The 26769-nt window shown below is 49.3% G+C and overlaps 10 protein-coding genes across 10 annotated transcripts; 5 read left to right on the top strand and 5 right to left on the bottom strand.

Annotated features, from left to right (window-relative positions):
* Positions 1 to 1073: 1073 nt before the first annotated feature.
* ONS95_001868 (uncharacterized protein) lies at positions 1074 to 3298 on the top strand (the record flags this gene model as incomplete). Its single annotated transcript, XM_058495087.1, has 4 exons — positions 1074 to 1167; positions 1250 to 1360; positions 1427 to 1841; positions 1909 to 3298. The coding sequence occupies 4 exons, from the start codon at positions 1074 to 1076 to the stop codon at positions 3296 to 3298; spliced, it is 2010 nt and encodes a 669-aa protein (XP_058355398.1).
* A 1132-nt stretch (positions 3299 to 4430) lies between these two features.
* Positions 4431 to 5650, top strand: ONS95_001867 (uncharacterized protein; the record flags this gene model as incomplete). Its single annotated transcript, XM_058495086.1, has 3 exons — positions 4431 to 4506; positions 4658 to 5523; positions 5600 to 5650. The coding sequence occupies 3 exons, from the start codon at positions 4431 to 4433 to the stop codon at positions 5648 to 5650; spliced, it is 993 nt and encodes a 330-aa protein (XP_058355397.1).
* Positions 5651 to 7202: 1552 nt separating this feature from the next.
* On the bottom strand, positions 7203 to 7580 carry ONS95_001866 (uncharacterized protein; the record flags this gene model as incomplete). Its single annotated transcript, XM_058495085.1, has 2 exons — positions 7203 to 7230; positions 7285 to 7580. The coding sequence occupies 2 exons, from the start codon at positions 7578 to 7580 to the stop codon at positions 7203 to 7205; spliced, it is 324 nt and encodes a 107-aa protein (XP_058355396.1).
* Positions 7581 to 8231: 651 nt separating this feature from the next.
* On the bottom strand, positions 8232 to 9019 carry ONS95_001865 (uncharacterized protein; the record flags this gene model as incomplete). The annotated part of the gene is made up of 2 exons (XM_058495084.1): positions 8232 to 8715; positions 8763 to 9019. The coding sequence occupies 2 exons, from the start codon at positions 9017 to 9019 to the stop codon at positions 8232 to 8234; spliced, it is 741 nt and encodes a 246-aa protein (XP_058355395.1).
* A 449-nt stretch (positions 9020 to 9468) lies between these two features.
* On the top strand, positions 9469 to 11016 carry ONS95_001864 (uncharacterized protein). The gene is made up of 2 exons (XM_058495083.1): positions 9469 to 9844; positions 9902 to 11016. The coding sequence occupies exons 1-2, from the start codon at positions 9568 to 9570 to the stop codon at positions 10864 to 10866; spliced, it is 1242 nt and encodes a 413-aa protein (XP_058355394.1). The 5' UTR covers positions 9469 to 9567; the 3' UTR covers positions 10867 to 11016.
* A 202-nt stretch (positions 11017 to 11218) lies between these two features.
* On the bottom strand, positions 11219 to 12658 carry ONS95_001863 (uncharacterized protein; the record flags this gene model as incomplete). Its single annotated transcript, XM_058495082.1, has 3 exons — positions 11219 to 12032; positions 12091 to 12461; positions 12527 to 12658. 3 exons carry the CDS (start codon positions 12656 to 12658, stop codon positions 11219 to 11221), a joined length of 1317 nt encoding a protein of 438 aa, XP_058355393.1.
* A 1657-nt stretch (positions 12659 to 14315) lies between these two features.
* Positions 14316 to 16404, bottom strand: VPS17 (Vacuolar protein sorting-associated protein 17; the record flags this gene model as incomplete). The annotated part of the gene is made up of 4 exons (XM_058495081.1): positions 14316 to 14539; positions 14700 to 15344; positions 15394 to 15847; positions 15901 to 16404. 4 exons carry the CDS (start codon positions 16402 to 16404, stop codon positions 14316 to 14318), a joined length of 1827 nt encoding a protein of 608 aa, XP_058355392.1.
* Positions 16405 to 16720: 316 nt separating this feature from the next.
* Positions 16721 to 20033, top strand: MEF2 (Ribosome-releasing factor 2, mitochondrial). The gene is made up of 4 exons (XM_058508700.1): positions 16721 to 16969; positions 17021 to 17081; positions 17299 to 19642; positions 19705 to 20033. Exons 1-3 carry the CDS (start codon positions 16775 to 16777, stop codon positions 19638 to 19640), a joined length of 2598 nt encoding a protein of 865 aa, XP_058355391.1. The 5' UTR covers positions 16721 to 16774; the 3' UTR covers positions 19641 to 19642; positions 19705 to 20033.
* Positions 20008 to 22003, bottom strand: ONS95_001861 (uncharacterized protein; the record flags this gene model as incomplete). The annotated part of the gene is made up of 7 exons (XM_058495080.1): positions 21997 to 22003; positions 21741 to 21839; positions 21416 to 21652; positions 21128 to 21348; positions 20789 to 20990; positions 20478 to 20714; positions 20008 to 20306 (listed from the first exon to the last, which is right to left on the bottom strand). The coding sequence occupies exons 4-7, from the start codon at positions 21251 to 21253 to the stop codon at positions 20008 to 20010; spliced, it is 864 nt and encodes a 287-aa protein (XP_058355390.1). The 5' UTR covers positions 21254 to 21348; positions 21416 to 21652; positions 21741 to 21839; positions 21997 to 22003.
* A 2540-nt stretch (positions 22004 to 24543) lies between these two features.
* ONS95_001860 (uncharacterized protein) lies at positions 24544 to 26526 on the top strand (the record flags this gene model as incomplete). Its single annotated transcript, XM_058495079.1, has 4 exons — positions 24544 to 24827; positions 24882 to 25034; positions 25089 to 25972; positions 26033 to 26526. The coding sequence occupies 4 exons, from the start codon at positions 24544 to 24546 to the stop codon at positions 26524 to 26526; spliced, it is 1815 nt and encodes a 604-aa protein (XP_058355389.1).
* Between the last annotated feature and the right edge of the window lie 243 nt (positions 26527 to 26769).

The following is a 26769-nucleotide window of genomic DNA, read 5'->3' as shown; positions in this document are numbered from 1 at the left end:
ACCTACTTCTCCTGCACCTAAGAGTAGATACCTATATGCCGTTATGAAAGCGGGAGTCAACACGTGTTCTGGCACCCACCAAGACCTGCCAACCGAAGAGCCTGCAGGGACAATCCAGGATCAATAATGCATCACCCACCAGACAACCATCTTGAGTGTTCTCCATGCAAGGTATATAATTAAGGGATCAAATCTCCGAGAAACGTACAACGTGAAGCGGAGTTTGATCCGGTTGCGGTTGCGATTGTTGTTGTTTTTTGCTTCTTTCAGTTGATCTTTTCCCAGAGATGCCCAGTCGAGCGCACTGTCGTTTCATGATGTCAGTTGTCCGGCTGGATGCATCGGTTCGCTTGACATCGCCATCGGGGCACCTCGTAATCAACAACAAGCCCCGGCCGTTCCGACAAGCAAATTATCAATGCCGTACTCCGTAATATTAATAGCTTAACGGACGTATCATAGGGATGGTAGGACTCTAGCCGGAATTTTTTTTCTTTCAACGGCAAACTGAGCTGTCTTACGGCAGCGACTCGGGGCCTTCTTCTAGTCAGAGGTCGAAAGGGTCTGGGTCTGGCCACTCGACTGACCTGACTGACTGACTATTGACTTCCTCAGCCTCACTTCCGGCCGGACTCAGCCCATTTATATGCTTCATTGCCGGCACTTCCACCTTTGTTACTTGAATTTTTTTCTGGCGATGGTTATGAAGAATTCTTCTTCCTTGTTCCCCTGTGCATCAAGTATTGTTTTATCCTTGGAAATCCGAACGTTTGACGAAAACGAACACAAGGTCCGCGCGCACCGTTCATAAAGGTGCCTTTGCTTCAAGTTGCAAGCATCCCTCACCCGGACAACCGAAACGAATCAGTCCAGGATCCCACTCCCCTCTCCACTCGCTGTCGCATAAGCAGCGTCATCGCCAGCAGCCCTTTCGTTTTCCTTCCCCGCCATCCCGACGGTCCTTTGAACCTCAGGAGCAGCAGACCAGAGCAGAACAGCCTGATTTCATCTGTTCCTGTTCGCTCGCTGCGACAGAGAGTCGGCGGTTCGCTCGAATGAACTAACCCGCCAAGATGCAGCGAGTTACTTCGATGCTCCCCTCGTGGGACAAAACGAAGACGGGCAGCAAGAAGGGCTTCGACAAGGTGTACGCCGTGGTTGATAAATGTGAGTCGCAGCGGAGCGCACCGCACCCGCAGGCTGCCGATCGCATATTACAGAAAGGATTGCAAACTGACAGCTTTTACAGTGGGCGCACCGATTAACAAGTTCTCGAATAAGATCGGATCCGAAGCATTCTGGCCTACGACTCTCGACAAGGAGTCCGACAAAGCCGCGCGCATTTTGAAATCATTCTGCAGTGAGTGGATTTTTTGTTGGTTGCGCAGATTGGCACAACAAGCAATTACTAACTCGTGGCAACCAGAGGATGGGTTCTACGCCGAGGAAGACCGCCCTGCGACTGACGGCGTACCGAAGGGCAAACAACGAGTTCTGAAGAAGATTCCAGAAAAGGTCATACAGAATGCAGTGGGATTGGCAATATTTACGACTATGCGGACGGGGTTATGGGTGTCCGGGGCTGGAGGCTCGGGCGTGTTGATTGCTAGGAAAGAAGATGGAGAATGGAGTCCTCCTTCGGGAATCATGCTACATACTGCTGGCTTGGGATTTCTCGTCGGTGTCGATATCTACGACTGCGTAGTGGTCATCAATAATCGCAAAGCTCTCGATGCTTTCACCAAAATCCGGGCTACACTTGGGGGCGAAATCTCAGCGGTCGCCGGACCTGTTGGTGTTGGTGGCGTTTTGGAGAATGACGGGAAATGGAAGCAGGCGAAGTAAATTCTCCTGATTCCCTCTAACTGATCTCCTGACAGGAGAGAGCCAAATGCTAATTTCCAATAGCCGCCCTGTTTTCACTTACCTCAAATCGCGAGGTTTCTACGCTGGAGTCCAAGTCGACGGAACGGTCATAATCGAGCGAACGGACGAGAACGAACGATTCTACGGAGAAAGGATTGGCGTTGCGGATATTCTGGCTGGGAAAGCAAGACATCCTCCATACGAGGTGAAGATGCTCATGGAGACGGTCAAAGCAGCGGAAGGTCGGAGCGATGTTGATAGGAGCATGATGGACTTGTTGGCAAATCAACCTGCGCCGGGAGATCTCGAGTTAGAAGTGCCTGGAGCGAATGGTCCAGTTTTTGGAGTCCCAGAACCAGACGATCCAGATCCATACGGTGTGCTGGCTTTGGAAGCTGAGGGATTGGAGATTCGAGAGGCTGGCACAAAAAGCAGGCCCTCAAGTACACAATTCGAATTCAATCCAAGTCCGACAAGTCCTATGTACAGCAAATTCCACAGGAGAAGTATGGATACTTTGACAACGAGGAGCAACAGGGAGAGTTACATGTCAAACAGGAGTTACCGAACACGGACGAGCACCGATAGAGCAACGCAAACTACCGAGATGGGCACACAGACGGACGATAGATTTACGCCTAGCACGAGTCCAAGTCGCAGCGACCAGGGCAAGAAGATTGTGGAAGAAGATGAGAAGCCAATAGTCGTCGAGCCAGAGGAGATTGACTATACGAAAGTCGACCTCAGCTCGCTTAGCAGACTGAATAACAGCGATGACTTTGACGGTACCACTGTGGCTGATAGTCCAAGAGGACGCAGTAGTACCGATCATCGCACTGTCTCCATTGACACCAGCTACATGACAGATGATGACGATGATTATGAAGAGCCCGTGATCTTCGAAGCTGCGTCAGCGCAAGCTCAAGTCATTACACCTCAAGCCATCAAGGCAAGAGGAGGCTTAGTCGACATCCCAAAACGTCCCCCACCACCACCTCTACCCCCGCGGAATCTTGCAAGACCTGGAATGGTCGACCAAGCCAGCGGCCGATCTCCTTTGAAGGACAGTTTCGAATCAGTTGACCTTCACGGCATCAGTCGTCAAAGCAGCGAAGCTCCTCGCAAACTCAGCGATGCAGCATCAGAGAAGAAAGGCGTTGAGGTTGAGAAGGCTATCGTGATGGAGGATCTCGAGAAGACGGAATCCAAGGACTCGAAACGCGAATCCTTGGAGCAGAAGGTCGAGCATGAGCTTGAAGGACAACACATGAATAATATTACACCTATCATCTCTCTGCACAAGCCGATGGATGACGAGGATGAGAAAATGGCGTTGAAGAATAGGGATGACGGTGATGAGGATACCTTCCACAGTGTCCCTACGACGCCGAATGAACATTTGGAAGTCAAGCCAATGACTGCTGTTGCTTAAGAGTCGGCGTTTCTTTCAATCAGGAAACTAGCTCTCACCACAAAATGGACCGAGCATTTCACGACGCAAGACATTTGCACACCATTTTTTCGAACGACGGAGCGTGAAAACGGAGAACAGGGGATACATGGAACGACTACATACTACTCTTCATTTTTATAATGTTTTGATGCTTGATTAGCGGGTTTGGTTTGGAAATATTTCGGTCTGGTCTGGCTAAGCACAAGCTGGAATGGTTGGGTTCGCAGGGAACTGGGATATCATGACGCTTGCATATACTTTAAACATAATCTTCACTTCGGAACGAGGAGATGAGCAGAGATCGCCAGGCCCAGCAGGTCTGACGACGGGGACTGGTAAATGACTGGGAGATGACTGCTTGCAGCAAGGACCTACTCGTCCGGGTGGAATGGGAATGGATTTGAAGTGTGGGAACCAGTTCTGGAGAGTACTCTGCTCCAGTGAATGAATATCTTATCAAATGAACAGGGATTTGGACGATGCGTGTCTCAGTTTCAACTTTGCACTTGAACCCCAACCACGGATTGACTGGGCTTAACTCCGTTGTTCCCAGATCCGCTTAAAGTTTCTCATCACCATCAACCTACTTGCCAAGAGCCCCGTTTCGACATTCCCTCCATCGCTCCACGTTGTCAATCCAGCATGTCGTATCAGCCCACCAATCACAACTACCTTATTCCCCAGCTCAACTCAACCATCTGTACATCTCACCCTCCTTCCTACATCATCCACCAGGAATCACGGAACGACCAACCCTCCGCAAACACAGCGTTGACCAAGCAAAAATGCCAAGAAGTCGGGACTCGGGGGAATCAATGGCTTTGTGGTGTGTTTGGCAGGTCGCTTCGCTTAGCCTGCTGGGAGAGTTGGAGAGGAGAGGTATATCAATATTGCGATTTCCCCTCCGTTGTTTAGGGTTGGATAGAGAGAGAGAGAGAGACAGCTTGTTTGAAAGTAAAAGTTCTAAAATTTCATCTCTGTGGGTTTTCGAATTTGGGATTTGGGAATCTGATTGTTGAGTTTGTGTTGGAAGCTTTTGAAAGGAGCAGAAGAAGGAAGGGAAAAGAGAGAAGATAAGAAGCGAAGAGAGGAGAGAAAAGAGAAAGAAAATATGGACGCAGCACTGGTGACTGGTTGTAGTGAGGGTGGACTAGGAGAGGGTATCGTGAGGGCCTTTTTGGCTGAAGGTATCTATCTGCCCTACAATACCTGTTCATTACTGGGAACTTCCAGCACAGCACGTCTCCGAGAACGTATCAATACTACCTATTTCCTTCCCTACTTTCCTCTGTTTATCTAAATCTGCCTACCAAATAACTAACTAACCCTCTCCCCAAGGACTCCACGTCTTCGCCACCGCCCGCTCCATCTCCTCCATGGCCTACCTCCAACACATCCCCAACATCACTCTCCTCGCCCTCGACGTCACCTCCTCCGAATCCATCGCCTCAGTCCTCTCATCCGTCAAATCCCACCTCCATCTCTCCCCAAATACCAATAACGGAACCCACCCAAAGCAAGACCAGTCCAGCCCCCGCCGCCTCAAATACCTCATCAACAACGCCGGCATCGGGCTCATCCGACCCCTCCTCAACGGCACCGGAATCAGCGATGCCGAACGCCTAATCTACGAGACCAACGTCTGGGGTCCATTGGCACTCATCAGGGCTCTGACGCCGTTGATGATCGCTGGGAATACGGTTTCTGGCGGTGGCAGTGGGGAGTGTATGGTAGTCAACATCACCAGCGGCGCGGCGCTCGTCCCGCTGGCTTGGCATGGGGTGTACTCCTCGTCGAAGGCGGCGATGGCGTCGTTATCTGAGGCGATGGGGTTGGAGATGGAGCCGTTGGGTGTGCGGATCGGGACTGTGATTCTGGGGATTGTGAAGACGAACTTTCATGCGAATATGAAGGATCAACGTGTCGAGAGCAGTGAGGGTGGCGGTGAAGGTGGAGGTGAAGATGAAGGTGGTGAGAGGGGCGATGAGAGGTATGAGCTTGCGGAAGGGAGTTACTATGAGGGTATTAGGCATATTTTGAGGGATCAGGCGAGTGGGAAGATTCAGCAGGGGAATATTTGTACTGCTAAGGAGGCGGGTAGGCAGATTGTGCGGGATGCTGTGAAAGGGAAGAAGGGGAAGACGTATATTGGGAGTTCGGCGGGGATGATGAGTATTTTGGGGATCATACCGCAGTGGATTGTGGTAAGTTCAACTCTGTGATTGGCTTCGTTATTTATTTTCGTCTTTGTTGAGGGAAGCGGAGCTGACTGGCGTATAGGATGCTGTCTGTAAGAAGACGGGCCAGCTGGAGGAATTTGTCAAAGCTTAGTGAGTGGCTGGGATAGGGATTAAGAGTGTGATATTGAGCACTCGGTACCAAGGTAGAAGCCTAAGAGAATTTCGGGTCCTGGGTGTTATTCATGCATTATTCTGGGCAAGATACACTTTCGCAAATGCAGTGAAAGTAATAAATAGATACGATTGAGATCTACAAAACTGGCATTTTCCGCTTCTGAAGATAATTTTATGAGTTCACTCGCCAATTTACTTGGCCAACAAATAAGCCCGGAAAGTTGGGAGCTTTCAAGACAATGGCGTTGTTGATTGTTATTCCGCACTTTCAATAAGCGAGATTTATTTACAACTCGCGGGTGCTGGAGAATCCTTTGCAGTGAACTCCATCTTCATCCCAGAACTAAACCTATTGTCTTTGAGCGTTGAGATGGCAGGATAAGGACAAAGAAAAGCTGAAAAAGTGAAGCAACTTGAGTGAAACAATGAATTGAAGTTGTCTAAGATTGCAAGTTCTTTGTCGCCTGACTTAAATCGCCAACAGTGTTTTTACACATCGAATGACAGAGTAATGTTTCTAGAGAAGAACAGAAGCTCCGACACAGACTCAAGAACTGGACTGCCCATTTTATGAAGCTTTCCCAAGGCACAAACCAGAGGACCTTGCCTTCCTAACACATATTATTCCAGCTTCAGACTTCAGAGTACACAAACACCAGAAACAGAATTTACCATGTGTCAAGGAACAACTACAACCATGAGCTGCGGCCATAACCTCCTACACTATACATCTCGCTGCCAAGGCTCCGTTAAAACGCAGGTACTCTGCAAAGACGTCCAGGGCCCCAAGCGCCACATTGATGATACGTGCCATGAGTGCCATCCACCATACGCCATATCTGAAATCAACAGAAAGTACGACCACCTTCATAATACACTCATGGTGTCGCTAAGGTTTGCGAGGTCGAGAGAGGCAGTGACGGAGATTCAGGAGGCAGTCCAGGAGGCCCATCATCAGAGAGGGAAAGAGTTGAGAGCTGTAAGTCTATTGCGGTGGAATGGCATGGTGGTTTGGGAGCCGACCGACGACACCGAAAAGTGATAGAAGCACAATGTATGACCCCGAAGTTGAATACATGCCTTTCGAAATGTGACTGAGCCAGTGCTGTTGGTGACAAGAGTCGACGTGGTTTTGATTGATTGAAGGCTAACCAGAAAAGGGCGATGGCAACCAATTCCAACGACAGCAACCGGAAAGCAATTTTACTTCGCTCCACGATCTTCTCGTGCGCTGTTCAGGACTGCTGACTTCAGCAACGGCTGATTCCTTCCCTCTTTGCCCTGTGCAAGGTCCTCTGCTCGAATTCTCATGTCTTTCATCTGGGCTTTCGCTCGGTCTCTCGAGCCTTCTCCATTGCTTTCTTCGCATCCCTGTATTTTTCTATGCGTCGTTTCCCAAATGAGCCATGTCGCCATTTGTCATCTGCGTTCCGGAGCAATGGAAATTGAACGATGGCGGAAAAAGTATCGAACACTCTTTGGAGTGAAACCTCGTGACGCTCTGCAACCTCAGCGAAGGGGAGTAATTCTTAGCAAGTTTCAGCAGCATCCACAATCCTAATAACAAGATTGGTTAGCATACAGATTTCATTGTGGCGTTACATTACATACAAGTTCGGAGAGTGTCTTTTGCTCAGGCGCGCATTCGGAATCTGGAAGGTCGTAGTATTGGAGCTAACACGCCCACGAGTTACAGGTATTACTCCGGTGGTTGCTTTTTCCGGTGTGATACCAGTTGCTTGTGACCGCGTTTCATACTCCGCTTTTTCGAACATGATATTTTCTGGCACAATCGGCGACCCCACATGATTCAGTCGAGGCTGGGTCTTCTCGCTGTTTCTGCCGCTTGAAGGATTGACGTTCAGAATTGGGGACCTCGTATGGGCCTGGGCGGCGACATTCGGCATCCAGGGTAGTGTCGAATTCAGAGGCGTTGGCCACGGTGGAATTGAGTACAGGGAAGGCTTCCGTAAGATATCAGACGACTGTGTGAACGGGATGTTATTGCGAGGGCGGATTGGCGCCACAGGAGTGTGTAAAGAAGTTGCTTGAACTACTGGCGGAAGGGTTGTTATCGGAGGTGACGCGTGGGGAATATTGATGTTGTTCAATGCTGTCGTTTCTGAAGGTGGAGATGTACCGTGGGTGTCTTAGCGCTGTGCAGGAGACTGAACGCGACGAAGGAGCTCTTCCCCGGTGCTTGGTGAATGTAGAGGCTGAACAGTCGAAATGCGATTTGATTCTGGCGGCAATGGAGCCTCCGTTTGACTACCATTCTGGTGCCAAGGCCCGCCACCTCCTGTACTGCTCAACCTGTTGCTGATCAACGAGTCATGAGATGGTGGATTCGCTGTTGTAGCTGAATCAGAATCAGAAAGTTCCATTAGGAGCGATGGCTGTTGGGAGAATGAAGGTTCATAATGCTGTTGGTCGGTGCTGTCGAAAATGTCCCCTACATTACTTGGCCAAGCTGATATCGCTGGAAAGCACTGATCTGGCCCATACACGTGGAAGTGTTTCGAATCCGTATGATATGGAGAGAATAGCGACGAAATCTCTTAAGTTGGAGATGTGCGAGGAGATACTTGAACACACTTCCGGAGAGGAGTTGGTCCAGCAGCTGTATCGTCTATGCTCTCGTCGTGCTTGCGCTTATTCGGATGTTGAGCATCCAGATGTATGGGTTTCCATGGGATACTAGGGAGAGGGCGAGGTTGCAAAGTGGGCAGAGATTGATCTTCCCAAGCGGCAGCGTCCGTCAGGGAGGGAAACTGGGAAGCGGGCGCCGAGGAATAGCTGGGTTCTGCAAACCATGGACATTGAATAGTCGAACAGTTACTCTCACCGCATGATGGAAACGATCCAGCTCGTATGGGTAGGCTTTTCTCCTCCCCAATATGACACAATTCCAATCGCTGAACCACACCAGAGCTCATTCGTCGAGCAGGTTGTGGTAGCACATTGTAAAATTTGGGACTTGGAAGATCGATTTGAGGTCTACAGTTCTGACCAAATGGAAATGTCGAATTAGGATACTCAATCCTATTGGATTGAATACGGTCCTTAACAGAAATGGACAAGTGTCATACCTTCTTCGCCTCTTCTTCCTTCGCGTTGGGGCAAAGAATATGATCTGCGCATCATCATCTTCACCGGCTGGAGGCTCAGCTCTAACGCCATCCATGGCAGAATTGTCTCGCTGCAGATTATCATCGTGGCACGCTTGTTGCTCATTTATGGATTCGAATTGCATTGGATCCAGCTCCGCTCGGCTGTGGAATCGCAATACAGCTGGAAGAGAATTGGAACGAGCCCCAAGAAGCTGAACATGCCTGACTTGGGTCATGATGCAAAGTAGAGTATGGAAAGACGAATGTGAGAATAGGAGATCTGAGATTACAGAGACATGGCTGGGGAAATATGATAGACGACAGAAGAACAGATGTAAATGAAATTCTTTGAGCTGGAGGACCGTGAAATGCTGTGAATTCAATGGACCACAACGACCACACTTCCCTGAAAGAGTTTCGTCTGAGTCTGCAGTTGTCCCAGAACTAACAACAATAGTAGCGATATCAACCATGGTTGTATTGTGAAGTATTACAGTATTTACCTTTCGAGTGATGGATGAGTGAAGTTGAGAGCCGTGGAAAGAGATGAAGAAATGGAGGGCAAGGCTGGAGTCTTGGCAACTATCACGTGGAAGACCAGGGGCATTAGCGCCAGGCTACCACCCCGCGATCCACCATTAGGTACTCGAGCAGCTCCAAGCTTGAAGCTCTTGATAGTCAAGCTCCTACTCAAACACAAAACCACCAACAAGAAAGCACCGCAAAACAAACAAATCTAGGCACGACTACTTACCGACAACACATTTCTTGTGTAAGCCCAACCATGGCTGTCGAAAGCGCCCCAAATCCTCTCATCTCAAGCCAGAAATCGTCAGACACTAGCCTTCAAGTTGCCTTGCACCCCTTGGTCCTTCTCACAATCTCCGATTACATTACAAGACATACGCTTCGCCAACAGAAAGGACCTATTGTCGGGGCTCTATTGGGTCAACAGAATGGCAGAGAAATTACCATTGAGCATGCATTTGATTGTTTGCTCGAGCAGGTTGACGGAGAAGTTGTCCTACACCAAGCCTGGTTTGAAGACAGGTTACAACAAAGTCAGTCAAGTCTGCCACAATGAGCAAGATTTCTGCTAATGCATGTTTACAATCTAGTGAAGGATGTACACAAAGTCCCTGCTCTTGACCTTGTCGGCTGGTACACCATCCTCCCAACCCCTGGACCACAACCAAACCATCTCCCGATACACAAACAAATTTTACAATCATACAACGAATCTGCCATCCTCCTAGGCTTCCATCCAACAGCAGTTCTCGAGAATTCAGCTGGCGGCAAGCTACCTTTGACCATATATGAGAGTAACTTCGAAGCAGAAGATGTTGCTGTGGATAATGGAGAGGACAAGGAGATGAAGGATGGCGAGCCGCAACTAGCGTTGAAGTTCAAGGAGCTTCCCTACAGCGTCGAAACAGGAGAAGCTGAGATGATCAGTGTGGATTTTGTTGCCCGAGGAGGAGGTAACGCTACGGCAGTGGAGAGTACATCCAAGAAGTCATCAAGCAAGAGCGAACCAGCAGACAAGGGCAAGGGAAAAGCACGAGCAACGACAGGAAATGAGGACTCGGAATCGAGCAAGGGCGATGACCATCTGTCTCGAGAAGACGAGGAGTTGATCGCTTCTCTTACAGCCAAGGCAAACGCGATCAAGATGTTGCACTCACGGATCAACTTAATTGCGGTGTACCTGCAGAACCTACCCCCTTCCTATATCTCGAGTACCGTTCCGGAGGGCGCCGAATTCAGCGACAAGCAGTACACCCCGGTCAGCCACTCGATCCTTCGCTCGATCCAGGCGCTGCTCGGCCGCTTGAGCCTCCTCATCCCAGCAGACAGTGCAGCATTCGAGCATGAGCTTATGTCAGAACAGAACGACGTCAATCTTGTGTCACTATTGAGTACCATCACCGGAAGCATCAAAGAGGTCAGAGAAACGGGCAGGAAGTTCGCAATTATTGACAACCAAAAGGCCATGAAGTCAAAGATAGACCGAGGTCATGGCGGACCGGGATGGGGAGGATCGTTCAATGGAGTTTTGGGCGTCGGGGACCTCATTTCATGAGCGAGCTGGGGTTTCGGGTGACAGACACGATTTGCATTTTCTGGGCGTCCAAATGGGTGTGGATAATAACGAATCCGGCGTTATTTTGCAGCGATCATGAGACGACACGAGGTAATCGATGACGAATAGAGCCATGATGAGAGAATGAGAATACCATTATAGAATCCAAGTCATGAGTGTAATCTACCTTGCCCGCGCTCGCTGTAACTTTGTTTCTTTCCAACACTTTTTTACCCTCTAAAACGAAAGAGCCACCCACCCACGACGAACAGAGACTTGAAGAGCGAAAGTTAATAAACAGATCGCCCTGGCTGCCAGCAGATCTCTAACAATCGAATAAAAAGAAAGCCTATTACGCTTCAATGACGACCTTGATTACCAAGTTCCCTTCATCATCAACCGTCCGTCCCGCCAATTCAAAAGCCTTCTTCGCCTCGGCCAGTCCCTTGAACTTATGGGTCACCATATCGTCCAAACTCGGCAATTTCATGGCTCCCTTTCCAGCCAAGAGCCGGATACCCGTCTGGTACGTATTCGCGTATCTGAAAATACCAAGGATGTCTACCTCACGAAGATGAGCAGCGGAGAGTGGCACTGTCTGGATTGGCGTTCCCATGCCGACCATAATGACTTTCCCGCCGGGTTTGGTGGCGTAAAGAGAAGTCTGCATGCAGGCTTCCTTGCCGGTACATTCGAAAGTGACATCGACTCCATCATCTTCGTCATCTTCTAGAGGGGACATATCTGGTCTCGCTACGGAGAGGACATCAGCAGCTACTGCCTTTGCGCCGTCGAGACGGTCGCTGATGCTGCTGTAGCTGCTGAGCGGAGTCATGGCTCCGTCTGAGCTGGCTGGAGTTGAAGTTCCAGAGGTGAAGATTGAGGAGGATGAGGCACTTGAGTGGAATGGTTTGGGAACGACGTAGCCGTGTGTTGCGAATCCCTTTTTTATGGCGTAGTTCACCCGGCCTTCATCGACGTCTATGATGGTCACGAAGGTGCAGCCGGACTGGCGGGCCATCGCTGCAACGAGCAGACCGACGGTGCCAGCACCGATGACGAGGGCCGTGGATCCTGGTGCTGGAGAAGCACGATTTAGAGAGTGGATAGCGACAGATAGAGGCTCGAGGAGAGCAGCTGCGTCGAAAGATATATGGTCTGGAATTCTGGAAAGAAGTGTTAGCCAATTGCGAAATTTCCCGATTTCGTGTAACATAGACTTACTTGTGACACCAGATGGCTGGATGATTGATTCTCTCTTGAAGGGTTCCTTGGAAATGAGGAACGCTCTTCGCACTACTTCTGAATCTCATCTTCTTGCAGAGGTTGTATCTTCCTTTCCTACATATCGTACATTGACCGCAGGGAATGCCGACTTCGAGGGCAACTCTGTCGCCAATTGTGAAGCCATTGACCTGAGGGCCAATTCCCACAACTACACCGGAAGATTCATGGCCAAGTGACAAAGGTGCGCACGCACATAGGTCGCCATTTGCGAACTTTTTGTAGTAACTGACATCTGAGCCGCAGATTCCCGTGGACTTGATCTGAATTTGAAGCTCGCCTAGTGCAGGTTCCTCGATACTTCGTTTTTCCTAAACAGAGGGTCAGGGGTATGATCTTATGTGCATCTGGGGGAGTGGGGGAAGCCGTTGCGTACCAGTTGTACCTCGCGGGGTCCATGTAAGACAGACGCCAGAACGTGGGTCGTTGGTTTCGAGGGGATAGAGTGGTGGGTATGGGAGTGGGATGTGATCATGACAAGACTCGGGTCCTCCGCCATTGGAGCCATTTTGATCTCTGAGACAGGCACGAAAGCTTTAGTCAAATTCGTTAAAAAAAGAAAACAATTTTGCGGGGTTGACTGGTTCCTCCACGATGGAATAATGGGGGGATACGTGGGGGTTCAAATAAGTCTTTGAATTCCCCCTTTTCCAAGCTAATCTTTCAGACCGACTTTCCATGATGATTAGGGTCGATGACTGTCAATGGGATTTGCCAGTTAAAAAGCAGCTTGTAATCTCGATGATTGAAAAAGGTTCATAATCATAGCAGGGACAGTCCAGGGACGGCGTTTGATACATGGATGCCGGACGGCGGGCAAGCATGTCAAGTGTGGCTGGCATGGATGAAGATGGAGGGGCATCATGGCATGGCTGGTGGTGAGCAAGCGGCGAGCTCGCGAGGTACCGGTTGGGTCCGCCTGCTGCAAGAGCTGCCAGAGCTCCCTGAACCCTGCCCTTGCAGCATGCGCGGCATGGTTCGGGCCCGGGCATGTTTTTCCTTTTATCGGGCCTATGGGACAACAGCGTGGTGATATAAGAGGCCAAAATTGCTTTCGATAGCTAGGAATAACTACAATGGACTTCCCATAGCTCGTCCTGTTGACCGTGGGATGCTACCTGAAGTCCCGGGAGCTTGGGGACTAAAACCATACTTGCAACAACTTTGGATTCAGGGTTAAGGCTATTTTCCCACTGGTCGCCCGCTGTCACCGTGCCGCCCGTTGTTCAATTCCGAGGTTCGTTGGGAGCTCTGGAACTATGTTCTGGTGGACGGAAGTCGTTGTCCCGCTGGGACTGGTCACCGAAGATCAAGACACATGTTATTAATGGCCCCATTGCAGCTACTCTGACAGACGGTGAAGCTTCACAACTAGCCGCATCGGAGGAAACAGCGCAATTGCTATTTGAGATATCGTACTACCGCATGCTTTCTTATCGTCGGCTTGTACGGTAGTACGTCGCCATACCGCTGTACAACTAGTGTGCGACTTAGGAGATGTCTCAATCCACTTTGATGCACGATGTGCGGTGAGTTGGCAGTTGATCTTGAATTGCGAAAGTATTTCCATTTCACCGACAACAAGCCAAGGATCCCAAGCATCCCAAGGATCCAAGGTATCTCGGCTTCATTCCATAGAGAGGGGGCGAAGGACGGAGGGACAGAGCGCCGCGGCTGAAAGTAGTTGGGGTGTTGCGGTGCTGAGCCTTGCTCCTGCTGGCCCGCTTAGCTTGACGTGTGGCCTAAGCGCTGCAGCTCTGCATCTCTGCATCTCTACATACAGAGCATCGGGGCTCCACTGGGAGCTCCAATACTGATATCAGAGCTCGTAGAGCATAGCCATTGGTTTGAAAGACGATGTCTCGCTTTCAAGTGCATCTCTCTTTCTCTCTCTGACGTGGCCGAAGTGCAAGATCGGCATGTGAAGAAGAAATTGAGGTCGATATGAAAATGAAGGGCGATATGATTCGCGTCATCGTGGCATCGCTATTGCATAGAGACTCATATACGGCCTCTCGAGCTCTTCAAATCAACTGTTCCAGCTGCTGTGGTTCACGAATTGGTATGTACTATCAATGTTACAAAGAGGATGTGGGAATACAACGGAAGTCTTGTTGACTGGGATGGCTGCATGCATACCACGTTCTCGGATCACCGTGGCCACGCTAGAACGACGAGGTCGCGAGACGAGCAGCGGCATTTCTGGCGTCAACTCTGTCCTCATCATCCTCTTCCTTGACGTCTTTGAGCCCACCAGCACTCGCACCACTGAGAGCTCTAGCCCGATTGGGACCCTGGCCGTCTTGCTCATTTTCCTCTGGCACATTTGACATGAAGCTGCCTGAAATACTTCTGCTGAGCACATCTGGGCGACGAGGGACGCCTGACCCTGTAGAAGCCGGGAAGTTAGCAGATGCTCGCTCATGTGGGGAAAGAGTTGGAGACGGTTGCGACTCCGAGAGATAAATCGACTCCCCAGGAGTGATGCCGGGGAGGAGATCCGGAGCTCGCGAAACTGTCCAGATAAGGATCCTCTCGGATTAACTTACAGCTATCCCCGTTCTTGCCTTGACTAGTCGCCAGACTGGCTCTCCGTCCTACATTCTCCCTGCCTAGTCGTGAAAGACCACCGGAAGAATCGATTGCCCGGATGTCGGGCCTGATACTTTCAAGTGTTGCCAAAGTTCTTCTCTCAGCTTCGATTTCGCGAATCACATATTCCCGGATGCTGAGTCTCAAATCCGCTGCCGTCCGTGCAAACCATCGACGCTGCTCCTGCAGTAGATTTGCAGTCACCCGCTGTGTTTTACCCACAAGATAAAGCTCGTTACTTCGAGCTTCATCTAATGCGGAAATTGCTTCGTCGACTTTTTCCCGTCGAACAGACGAGCTTGCCTTCAATCTATCTGCAGCATTCAGCTTGCTCCGAGTTAATTGCTGAGCCTGTAATAGCTCGCGCAAGAGAATATGACGATTTGTGAGGGTCTCCTTGACGATGAATGCGTCCTGAGAATGATATTGCAGGGGGTCACCGATCGTGGTTGCTTCAGCAGTGGCTTGAGCGGCGTGGAAGTCTCCTGTAGTCTGAATGGTCTTTCCAAGCTTGCGATAAGCATTGGCAAGTCCTGAATGGGGTTCTTGAACGCTCATGGCACCAATCTTGACACCGAAATCGGACTCAGCAAGACCAACACCTGCACTATATGAGCAAATATCAAACTATGCACAGTGAATGCCACTTACCCCTTCGAGCCTTGACAAGCTTATCAACCTTGTGACCTGCATCCATGGTACCAAGGTAAAAAAGCTTCACGATAGGTCGTGCATCTTGTAGCTCTGGTGTATCATCGGGAGGGGGTGCAAATTGCTTGATGACCCGTCTACGCACGCCCGTCGCTGGCTGCTTTCTTTTTAACATCGGGCTGTATCCAAAATCGCTTTCTACAAAGAGAACCATCTCGTCATCTTTCATCAACACTTCGTTCGCGCAAACATAGTTTAGCCATCGCTGAAGGGATGCCTTTACTCGAGCTTCATCTTCGTCCGTACCAGCACCAGCAGACGTTAACGCGGGGGGGACTGCTGGAACAAGTGCTTCTGGGTTGGATGATACGAGGTGATCGGCGAGCTTGATAAATTCGGAGTGTGTTCGACGGACATCTCGGAATTGTGTAGTTCTAAACTTGGGGAGGTTGGTCTTTAAAGTCAGCATGTGGCCAACAAATAATCGTTTCATGGCGTTTAACATACATGAATATCAAACCTCAGAATTGGATCCTTCCTTCCAGTTCGCTCTAGGCCTGTAATCTTTGCTTGTAGCTTGTATTGGGGCGCCTGAGGTTGCTGCTGTTGTCGCGCGCTAGAATGATATCTTTGAGGCTCTGCTCTATGAGGTTGTGCCTGATACTGCTGCTGTGCCGGCGCTTGCTCCTGTTGGCCAGCAAGAAACGGCTGCTGCTCGGTCTGGCTCCGGACCGATTCGACGGTATCTGGCCTGCGCCCTTCGCTCTCCGTCACAGAGTTTGTCCCGGTACTGCTCTCAGGTCTCTGATAGCCCCCTCCACCTATTATATCCTCGTTCGAGTATCCCGCAGCTTGTGCATTTGGGTTGTAAGGAGTTGGGGAGGGGGGCACATCGCCAGAGGTTGGAAAGGAGCTTGTTCGCGCATGCTGAGGTGATGGTACCGGCGATGAGCCCCATGGCGATGCTCCTGCTGGATTATCAGCATCATGAATAGATGAAGAATAGTCCATGTTGGTTCCAATTGCTAGTCTAGGATCCTCGGTATCGCGGACAGGCCGTTTGGTGGGCGGTCGAGGATGGTGCCGTCGCGGAGCTGTTCCAATGGCAGAATATTGTATTGACTAGTTTGGCATGAGCGACGTTGCCTTCGAATGGTCACAAACCGGATCGTTGGCGCAGAGGGAGCAACCAGGTGAGGTGGATGAAGCAATGATGAAGCTCACCCAGCCCATCAACAAGGCTTCCGTAGCGCGGGAGGCATCTGGGAAGCGCCACGCCAGTCCCGAAGCGCTAAGCGAGTGCTGTATCAAACTCAGAATTTGGATAGCTTCTCCGTCCAATTGATGCCAGTAAGTACTTAGCACTTCGAAATATGAGGTGATGCGTCTTCTGAACTTACAAGGAGGGTGTCTATCATGGCATCAACGACTTCGGCGGCTTACTTTAGTCAACAAAGCGTATTTTCCTCGAGCATATGCACCACGCCAATACTCAACTTCTCACCTCCCTAGTCATGGACATGATCCAAATGTCGAAGCAACCAGGAATATCGGAATAATAGCACATATCGATGCCGTGAGAACTATGTGATTCATTGCAAGTCTCAAATGACTGACACCTCAACAGGGAAAGACAACGACAACAGAGCGAATGCTCTACTACAGTGGCATAACTCGAAGAATAGGAGGTGAGACACTTTTCATCAAGCCTTATCTTAGTCTCCAAACTTTCCGAACTTGGGCATCCTTGGATTTCCCATCTCTCTTTCATGCAATGCCTTCACTCCACCAAAGCAATCTTATGTATTAGACGGCTCGTTGAGGGGGTCTTAAATATCACCACGTGACTTGTTACTTGTGCTTTCGGTCAGATTGAGATTTGCTTCTGATCTAATATCCTACCAGATGTCGATGATGGGTCTACCGTCACGGATTTCCTACCTGCCGAGCGAGAGCGAGGAATTACAATCCAGTCAGCAGCGGTAACATTTCACTGGCCACCGCTACACGAAAGCCAGCTGGCCAAACCTGATTCCCCAAGACATCTCACACCTCACACAATCAATCTGATAGACACTCCCGGGCATGCAGACTTTACCTTCGAAGTCCTTCGCTCACTACGTATTCTCGATGGCGCAGTCTGCATTCTCGATGGTGTTGCTGGTGTCGAAGCCCAGACTGAAAAGGTCTGGACCCAAGCGAACTACTACAATATCCCCAGGATCGTCTTCGTAAACAAACTAGACAGGGATGGAGCAGCTTTCAACAGGGCTGTCAAGGAAATTGGATCGCGACTCCGTGGCTTTCCAGCCGTATGCCATATTCCGTGGTGGGAAGGCGGCAAAGGCAGATTTACGGGTGTTGGAGATGCTATCAATCTCTGTGCTCTGAAGTGGCAAGATGGTGGTGATGGGAAAACCATCCAAAGCTTCAGTCTCGATGAGCTCAGCCAAGAAGACTCAAGTCTACGAGAAGAGCTGATCAAAGCTCGAGCAGCTCTCGTTGAAGGACTTTGTGAATTCGACGAAACACTTCTGGAGACATGGCTAGAGTGTGACGACGATACTTTGGCTGTACCACCCCAAGCTATTCGAGATAGCTTGAGAAGATGCATCATCGATGGCTCTGGACGTCTTATCCCAGTCTTTGCAGGAGCAAGCTTCAGGAATATTGGTGTCCAGCCATTACTCGACGCCGTCGATGACCTCCTCCCCAGTCCAACCGAACGACCAAGCTCAGAGGTCAGCGTCGGGGAGAAGCGAGGCAGTCTTTCAGATCTCCTAGATGGCAAACTGTCCCTCGCTTCAAGCTGGAGCAAACATCTTGCCAAGAAATCCAGCTCCGCCACCTCCATGATTGCACAATTCGAAGCGTGCGCCCTTGCATTCAAAGTTGTCAATGATCCTCGCCGCGGGGTACTCGTCTACATCCGAGTCTACTCAGGCTCACTAAAGCGAAACGCAGCACTCTGGAACACAAATCTCCATGTCACGGAGCGAGCCCAACGGTTGTTACAGATGCAAGCTTCTGACGCTGTTGAAATCTCTCACATCCCTGCAGGACAAATCGGCGTGATAGCTGGCCTCAAGCACGCTCGTACAGGCGATACTTTAATCTCCTACCCTGGCGTAAATCCCAAAAGTGGACCCCCAGCACCCCTTAACATGCTGCAACTGCGTCCCATCAACGTCCCACCACCTGTATTCTTCGCAGCAATCGAGCCACACAGTCTTAGCGAAGAGAAGAACGTAGCCGAGATCCTCGCGAATTTGCTCCGAGAAGATCCCAGCCTTCACGTCAACATTGACGAAGAATCCGGCCAGATGTTACTTAGCGGTATGGGAGAACTCCACTTAGAGATCGCGCGGGATAGATTGGTCAACGACTTCAAAGCAAAAGCAACAATGGGCAATATCGAAATCAGCTACCGTGAATCCGTGATCTCAGCTACAGCGCCCCATAGGATCATCTTCGACCGCGACATAGCAGGCAAGAAAGGCAAAGCTGGATGCGAGGCATCAGTCTACCATCTTGACGATCAAGTCCCAGCACCCGACTACACTGTCACTCGCGATGGGAACTCCATCTCAGTGAACATCCCGACTTCTTGGTTCGGCGAAGAAGACGAAAGCTCTTCCTTACCGAAAGAGCTACCTCTGGCAACAGTGCGAGAAGCTCTCGTGAACGGAGCAGTCGCAGCTCTTGCTCGAGGCCCTCGGCGTTCGTTTCCCATGCATGACTGCCATGTGACTCTGATATTCGATCCATCAACCGATCTCTTCGGCTCGGACACGTCCCCAGCAGCGTTATCCTCAGCTGCACGACTCTCGGTGCAAGCTTCACTCAAGGAAGCGCTGAATGGAGATAATATTGCACTCATGGAGCCAGTGATGAACGTCGTGATATCCTGTGATGAAGGATCTCTCGGTGCGATCGTTCACGATATCTCCTCTGCGCGTGGAGGACATGTCCTCTCGCTAGAGTCCAGTGGGAGCGAAGAGTCCGCATCAGAATTGCCGGCCATTGATCCAAAGAGGATCTACGCACCTCCAGATCCATTTGCTTCGTCAAGTAATTCTGATGCGTCTGGGCCTGGTCAGGCTAGACAGATCCATGCGAGAGTGCCGTTGAAGGAGATGGTAGGGTATTTGAAGCATCTAAGGAGCTTGACGGGTGGAAGAGGGACGTTCATCATGAGTGTCGATAAATTTGAAAGGTTGTCGGGGCCCAGAGAGAAAGCGATGTAATTGTATGTAACTCATCAGTATGCTTAATTGTAACAGTAGCCAAGATAACAATCGTTATGAGCAGCATGACCCACCGTCTTCTTGACAGGGCAGTTTTACAAGGAAAGATATACAGGAACACTTCCCGGTGCAATAGTAGCTCCTCGGTTTAGTCCAGAGAAATTCTTGGAAACGATGCGATCATTCAATGACGTTGAGCTAAATATACAATAGCAGAACAATCTCAAGTCATGTTACCATAAGCCTATCTCCTTGAGGGGATCTTTGTAGCGTAAGAATACATGAAGCACACAGTTCCGCTGTCCAAGACGGTTTAACGCTGAACTTCCAACCAAACAGTAATATCGACGTTACAACTTCTCTGCCCTCAGAAATCCTTACCCAGTCGTGGCCTCATGTACTGTACGTGGTGATACATTCGTGGAGCACTTGAAAAACGAGTCGTATCCCCCTCGTCGTCGTCATCTTCTTCATCCTCATCGATCTCGCCACTCTCCTTGCCAGATTCTGTGTCTGATATCTCGATGAAGCTCTTTCCTACATATCTATCGGCTCTCTTAGTCGGGCATTGTTGGGCGTCCTTCTGGCTTTTATTCTCTACGATTGGCTGTGGGTTCCTTGCGTCGTCGAAAACATTGTCATCCCCATCTTCAGTCAAGTCAATGACTTTCGTGTGAGCAGCATTCTTGGCAGAGCTTCAAAGAAGTCGTTGGGGGTTGCTAGAAGCGAGTGCAATATTCTCGCGTCGCGTTCCGAACTCTCGAGGCGCGGGTATCAAGTCGTATGGAACAGCCATGGATCGACTTGGTCCAGTTTTCTCATTACGACTCTCCCTACCTGATATCGTTCCATAATCTGGCAGCACATACTTGGCGGATTGCCTTATCTGAAACCCTCCACTGCTGTCTGAATCCTTCTCAACTGGATTGACTTCGTTGTGAGATTCGGCATATTTACGAGGAACAGGCCCTTCAGCTGTGTTACCATCAGTACGTTCTTCGCCCTCCGGTTTATCCAACGATGCTATCCGAACGTTGAAATCTTCAATGGGTATGCCAATCACAGCTTCCAGTCCTGCCAAATCATCTTTATCAGAGCCTTTTGCATTTCTCTGATTTTCTTGTTGCGGAGAGGATCATTCATGCAACGCGTGATACGTCTCGCATCGGCCATCAGCTCCCTTATGTTTAGCATATTGTACTGCTTTCGGTGGACAGCAGCATGTCGGATGTGCTGCAGATTTTGTAAAAGTTTGCGGAGATCATCGTAGTTGAGTAGGGAGCGACTTTCAGCAAGGGCTTGAACAACCAAATCTTTCAGAAATCGTTTTGTATCAAACGATCGAAACCACTATGATGATTAGCTCTAGTCTCGAGGTCAATCACAGCTGACAGATCTCCGTTATAATATCGATAAGATTACTATTCACTTAATAGAATAATAGTGAGGACGTTTCTGCTAATGGCTCCATCAAAGGGCACACTCACATAGTTCAGCTCAGTCTGTTCTGGCTGCTGCCACTTCATGTTCGTGAGCACTTGTGGCACCCACTCTTTGGTCCAATAAAATAGTGTCTCCTCGACCAGCTTCTGGGTGGTGGCGAAGAGGGACATCTGCAGCCTGAAAGGCACATCCTGATTGCGGCCCGCTGGGCTAGAGGATCGACGGCCGGATCGGAGGACGTATCGAGGCGGGATAGCTAAATTTCCTACACATCATTCGAAGTCAATGCCATCTATTCGATCATCAAAAGAGTTCGTCAGCTCCAGACATACTTTTTGGCGACACGTGGACGACTTCCTGAGCAATTGTCGCTGCGGCAAGCAGAACATGAGCTGGGTTTGGATCTGCTGCTCTCTTTGGGACTGAAGACAACTTTTGCACTCGTCCTGAGCTTGAATCAAGTCGAACTTTCTCAACGGTATTTTCGCTCGTATACCGTCTGGCCGATGGAGATCTGGACGGAGAGGACAAGACTACGGGGTCCGTCTTCGTCCCGCTGCTGCGCGTTCGTGCCCTTGCAAATTCATGTTAGCTTGGTTCAACTAGAAGTAAAGGTGAATATATTGAAGCTCCGTGGAAGCCTCTGCGATGACATATCTTTGCTTGGAGTATTGCCGTGGCGGGTGATTCTTGAGGGGACACCCACGAGACTGTGCTATTGCCAGAGCGCATCCTGGTAAGGCCCCTTGAGATCTGCTATCAATAATGTGAGAAAAGACATGAACAATATAAGACCTAATGTTGGCTCAGATGTCACTGTGCGTAGGAAGGGCAGGCGCCAAGACCCCAATCAAAAGGAAGGCGCGATGAGTGTAAACAGATGACGGCTTCCCGCAGCTTTTCGGGCACTTACATTAGACTTTTGGGCATGAGTAGCTTGGCGTTGCTTTTGATTTGTAGCTTCTGAAGATCTCGATGCTGAACTCGGTCTCAGAATCGGGAAGAGTTGATGGTGCCTTAGATATGTATCTCAAGGTAGCAAACAATGTCGTGCCACGCTAGTGGCTAAGCGAGAAACTAGATGGAGTAAACATCTCAGGCAGCTAGCTGGTGTGGTATTGGGGACAACTTCAATTCACTCCGTTCGCTTTGAAGGAAGAAGGATGATTGAATCTTACCTCCATATCGTGTATTTCCCATCGGTTCGCTTGTGTACTGTGCTAAAAGAGCAGAAGCATTGCCAAGTTTGACGGACCTTCCTCCCCTAGTTATATACTTTTGCTGACTAGGTGGACACGAAAGAAGTGAAAGCCATCATATAATATGATACCATATTGCTCTTCCAAGAGCGGATTCGAATAGAAGCGACTTTGAACAAAAAGGATACTACCTCAAGTTGACTGGCGAACGATTCTTCAACCTGAAGCTGAATCCTGCGTCCAAGACCTGCGGCTGCTCTGACTCAGGAACCGAATATCAGGTAAGTTACGACAATGTATTTGTTATGGTATTGATGAAACGCTTATTGAGTACTATGACCGTAGCAGGGGTTTCCATCATGATCCAACAGCGCTGGCATAGCCATCACCACGAGCCGCGGACTCGGAGGAGCTGTGAGCATAATATAAATTCACGATAAGCACGCACACTGATGAATCAATCAAGTCATGCCTCCTAGGCAGACACCAAGTTTGTGTTTGTACATAATTATCTGGGTATTTGCCGCCGTGTTCTAGAGCCTCTTGGCTCTGACCAAATCGACGATATCTGATTCGGCTGATTTCCCAAACAATTTGGCGGAAATCCATGTAATGAACACGACCACCATCCGGGCGCCCTTCTGACTGACTAGTTTATGGGTATTATCCGCTCCACAATACACTACGCGCTACCTTTCAAGCCCAGCTTCGAATCGACTCACCATGGCTAAAGAGCCCTGTTGTGGGGTATGTCACAGCCAGCCACAGCAGCTTCGAAAACGGCTACCACGCACTTGAGGGAAACTCCAAGGGGAACTCCGAGCGGAACTCCGTGCCTCTCTGATTGGTGCCCTACCTATTGGGGAACATATCGGAGGTGTAAGCTATCGAGTCAGAGCAAGTCCTGCTGGCTCGTTTAATTGTGCGATGCCGGCTGTAGTCGAATTGATTGCAGATTAATGAGGTGTGCCATGCTTCCCCACATGATTCACTGGTGGGTTCCTCATTGGTGAGCATCATTGTTTGGTCATGAATTCATCGTCATCAAGTTGGTAGTTGTTGCTGTAAACTGCGTTTGCGTCTTGATACCGAATCTGCCATCTCGGAGAAAACTCGCTGCAACAAACAGGTGGCTTCTTCAGCTTCCAAATGCTCTTCAACTGCAATAGCGATGCTTTATTCTGTACTACTTGGACCAATAGGCCAGACATTATTTGACCAATCAGATCGCGAACCTGCTTGCCCGGTAGTGGTTCAGCCACAGGGCAATACCAAATGCCGACAGCACACTAGAGTTCACTCTACAGCGTACCCAATGGATCTCTATCTCGCGTGGCTGAGAGTAGAATTATTTCCGCTGGGTTGGTATGCTGTATATTGCCTTTTGCTGAGCCGAAGTGTGGATTTGATTGCATTTCATTGCAGGTCATGTTTCCCCAGATTTCGCCACAGCAAACAATTTGACATGCATCACATCACAAGTTTCTATTCCAAATAGACCGACACAACCCATTTCGAGTTTCAAAATGTACATGTTGAAGGTTTGGAGCAAGAAAATCTTGATTTACGACGTTTGTCCAGTGTTTACGGAAGTTGACTCAGTGATGCGACTCCCGTCGTTCCGCCGGCGGACCAGTTCCTGGCATAGATTAATAGCTATCCGAAAGAGCAAGAACGATCTTTTGATAACACAAATACATATTTTTCTTATGCATAGAGGTGTCACCGTGATCAATTGCGCGGGGGTAATGCACGACAGGGTGCTATTAGCCATCTACCGAGATAGCATTTAGCCATGCATTACATCGGAGACACACCTCAAACATACCTATCGAGACTAGCATGCTTACTGATTAGAATGACTCCGAGGCTTAGCTTGTCGTTGTCAGTCCATTCTCCAATTTTTATACTTCGATGCTGTTTAACCATATTAGATGAGTGTTGCCTTCTTCAAGTATGGTAGACAAGGTAAGCATGGCACAACTCCCGTGACAAGTCCCAATAATGATAAGATTTATCTTGATAAGTTCAAGCAAGAGCAATTTTCTGATCGTTTCCTTCCAGTGGGTCATTTGTTGTATGGATTTCTGTTTATCCAAATTACCATGCAAAGAAAGCATAGATCTTGGCGCCCAGCTCCGGCATATCCAAATCCAGAACAATAAGACAACTGCCAGTCCATAATAATACATATATCTCTTAATATTCTTTGAAATGGGTCTGGAACTTCCCTTTCCTCGAATATCTCCCGTCAGATAACAATGGCTTTTCCTCCCTCAACGTCTTCCCCTGGAGGGAAAAACGCGACCGCACCGGGCGGCAACAATGCCACAGCTATTGCGGCAGCTGCCAGGAAGGCGGCGGCGTTGAAAAGAGCCCATCAACGAGTCATAAGCGAAGAGGCTGTGGAGCATTATGCTATTGCTCTGGCTGGTGTGATTGTGCTGTTCACGATATTTCACTGGAGCCGATTCTTGTATAGTCGATATGCCTCGAAGGGTGTTAAGAGATCAGGTGCTATGAAGATACAGGTGTCTATTGCTCGGTGAGCGTCACATCAAACTGTCCACGGAGTATTGTGCTAACCTGACCTGTTTAGAATGGTTCGGCACATTCTCACCCACAGAGTCCCAGGCTTCACTTCTATTGGACATGCAGTGCTTGTAATGATTTTTCTTCTCCTCAACATCCTCTTCCTGTTCATCCACATGGATTATACCACAATACTTCCGTTCGCTAAGCGGATCGGATGGTATGTTTACTTTCCAAACCCGATATGATGAGCGTAATTCTCACAGAAGTACAGGATGGCAATTGGCAACATCGCATTTGTTACCTGCTTAGCTCTCAAGAACACCCCACTCGCGTTTCTGACTGCGTATTCATACGAAAGACTCAACATCCTCCACCAAGTAGCCGGCTACACAACGGTGATATTCTCGCTGCTCCATGGGATCTTCATATCAATCGGGTTTATCAAGATCAACATGAGGAAAATGTTACAAGAACATGAACAGACATTCGGCATCACTGCAGGCGTCGCCATGTTCGTAATGATGACATTTGCCCTCCTTGTGCGCCGGATCCGATACGAAGTGTTCTACGTCTCCCACATCGCGATGTTCATCATTCTCATCGTCATGGTTGGCTTCCACCAACCGCATATCGCTGAGAAGGGGGCTATTGCAGTCATATTTGCGGGTACTATCTGGACTTGCGATCGTATTCTGAGAGGGTTGCGAGTGCTCTGGTACAGTTACGACAATCGAGCAACCATCACTCCTCTTGCCCATGGAGGAACTCGGATCATCCTCCGACGCTCTCCATCTCGAGCAGTTCCCGGTACTCACTGTTTCTTATGGATCCCAAAGATTAGACTTTTCGAAACCCATCCTTTCACAATTGTCAGCAACTCACCAACTTCCTTGGAACTCGTCATATCCGCGTATGACGGCTTCACCAATGATCTACACAACTACGCTATCAAAAATCCAGATGCAATCCTCCGCGCTTCAATTGATGGTCCTTATGGCGCAATTCCGAACTTCTCTAAGACTGCCGATAAAGTTATTCTGATTGCGGGTGGTAGCGGAGCATCGTTCACATTCGGCATTGCCTTGGATATGCTCAAAAAGCTCGACAGCAAGTCAAAGACGACCATTGATTTCATTTGGACAGTCAGAGAGCAGGGTAAGTGCGCCAATCAACTCTTCTTTTGAGCTGCAAGCAGTAGCTGACAATGAGCCCCAGAAACTCTCGCCTGGTTTAGCAAAGAGCTTGCACAACTTCGGGCGTCGCCAAGAGTAAACATTACCCTCCACTCTACACGACCATCATACACCGGCTCACCTGCCTCACCCATCGATGACTCGTCGCCAATCTCACCCACTTCACCCCTGGACATAGAAAAACAGCTTTCATTCGCAAGCACAACCCCTTTCGCAACTCGTCATCCTGACCCATTCCCCATTGACGTCGAAAAGACACGCGTTATAACGCACGGCGGGCCTGCGAACCCATGGGATTCCAGCACTTCCGTTACATCTGTAGCTGTTCTACCCGGAAGACCAAACGTCGATGTGTTGATTCGAGACATTGTAGCTAAGGCGACTGATGAGGAGAGAATTGCAATTGCGGCATGCGGGCCAGATGATTTGATGTGGTGTGTTAGGAAGACAGCAACGAATTGTATTAAGGTCAAAGGACCCAGTATCGAGTTACACTGTGAACAATTTGGCTGGTAGGGGTTTCTTTTGGAAGGTGTTCTTGGATTGTGGTGTAGGTTTAGTCGAGGGATTGGGATTACTTGGAGGATTGCTGAGTGTGGATACCCTATTCAAGGATATTTCTTTTTTTGTTAAAAACATTCAATTCTTACAATGAAGACTTCAACATATTCGTCACAGAAAGAAATTACTCTACATCCTCAAATCACTACATCGCACTAAGACTTGATCGTCGCCCATAGAAAAAGATTAGGAAAGTCT

This window comes from Cadophora gregata, assembly GCF_030347475.1.
Source record: "Cadophora gregata isolate MNR1 chromosome Unknown scaffold_10, whole genome shotgun sequence".
NCBI classification, from domain to species: Eukaryota; Fungi; Ascomycota; class Leotiomycetes; order Helotiales; family Ploettnerulaceae; genus Cadophora; species Cadophora gregata.
This window is presented reverse-complemented; position numbering and strand designations above follow the sequence as displayed.

Coding starts and splice junctions, on each gene's coding strand:
- ONS95_001864 (XM_058495083.1), top strand. CDS start 9,568: ATGGCTGTCGAAAGCGCCCCAAATCCTCTCATCTCAAGCCAGAAATCG. Junction 9,845..9,901: donor TGAAGACAGGTTACAACAAA/GTCAGTCAAGTC, acceptor TTTACAATCTAG/TGAAGGATGTACACAAAGTC.
- MEF2 (XM_058508700.1), top strand. CDS start 16,775: ATGCGTCTTCTGAACTTACAAGGAGGGTGTCTATCATGGCATCAACGA. Junction 16,970..17,020: donor TAATAGCACATATCGATGCC/GTGAGAACTATG, acceptor ACACCTCAACAG/GGAAAGACAACGACAACAGA. Junction 17,082..17,298: donor CATAACTCGAAGAATAGGAG/GTGAGACACTTT, acceptor ATATCCTACCAG/ATGTCGATGATGGGTCTACC.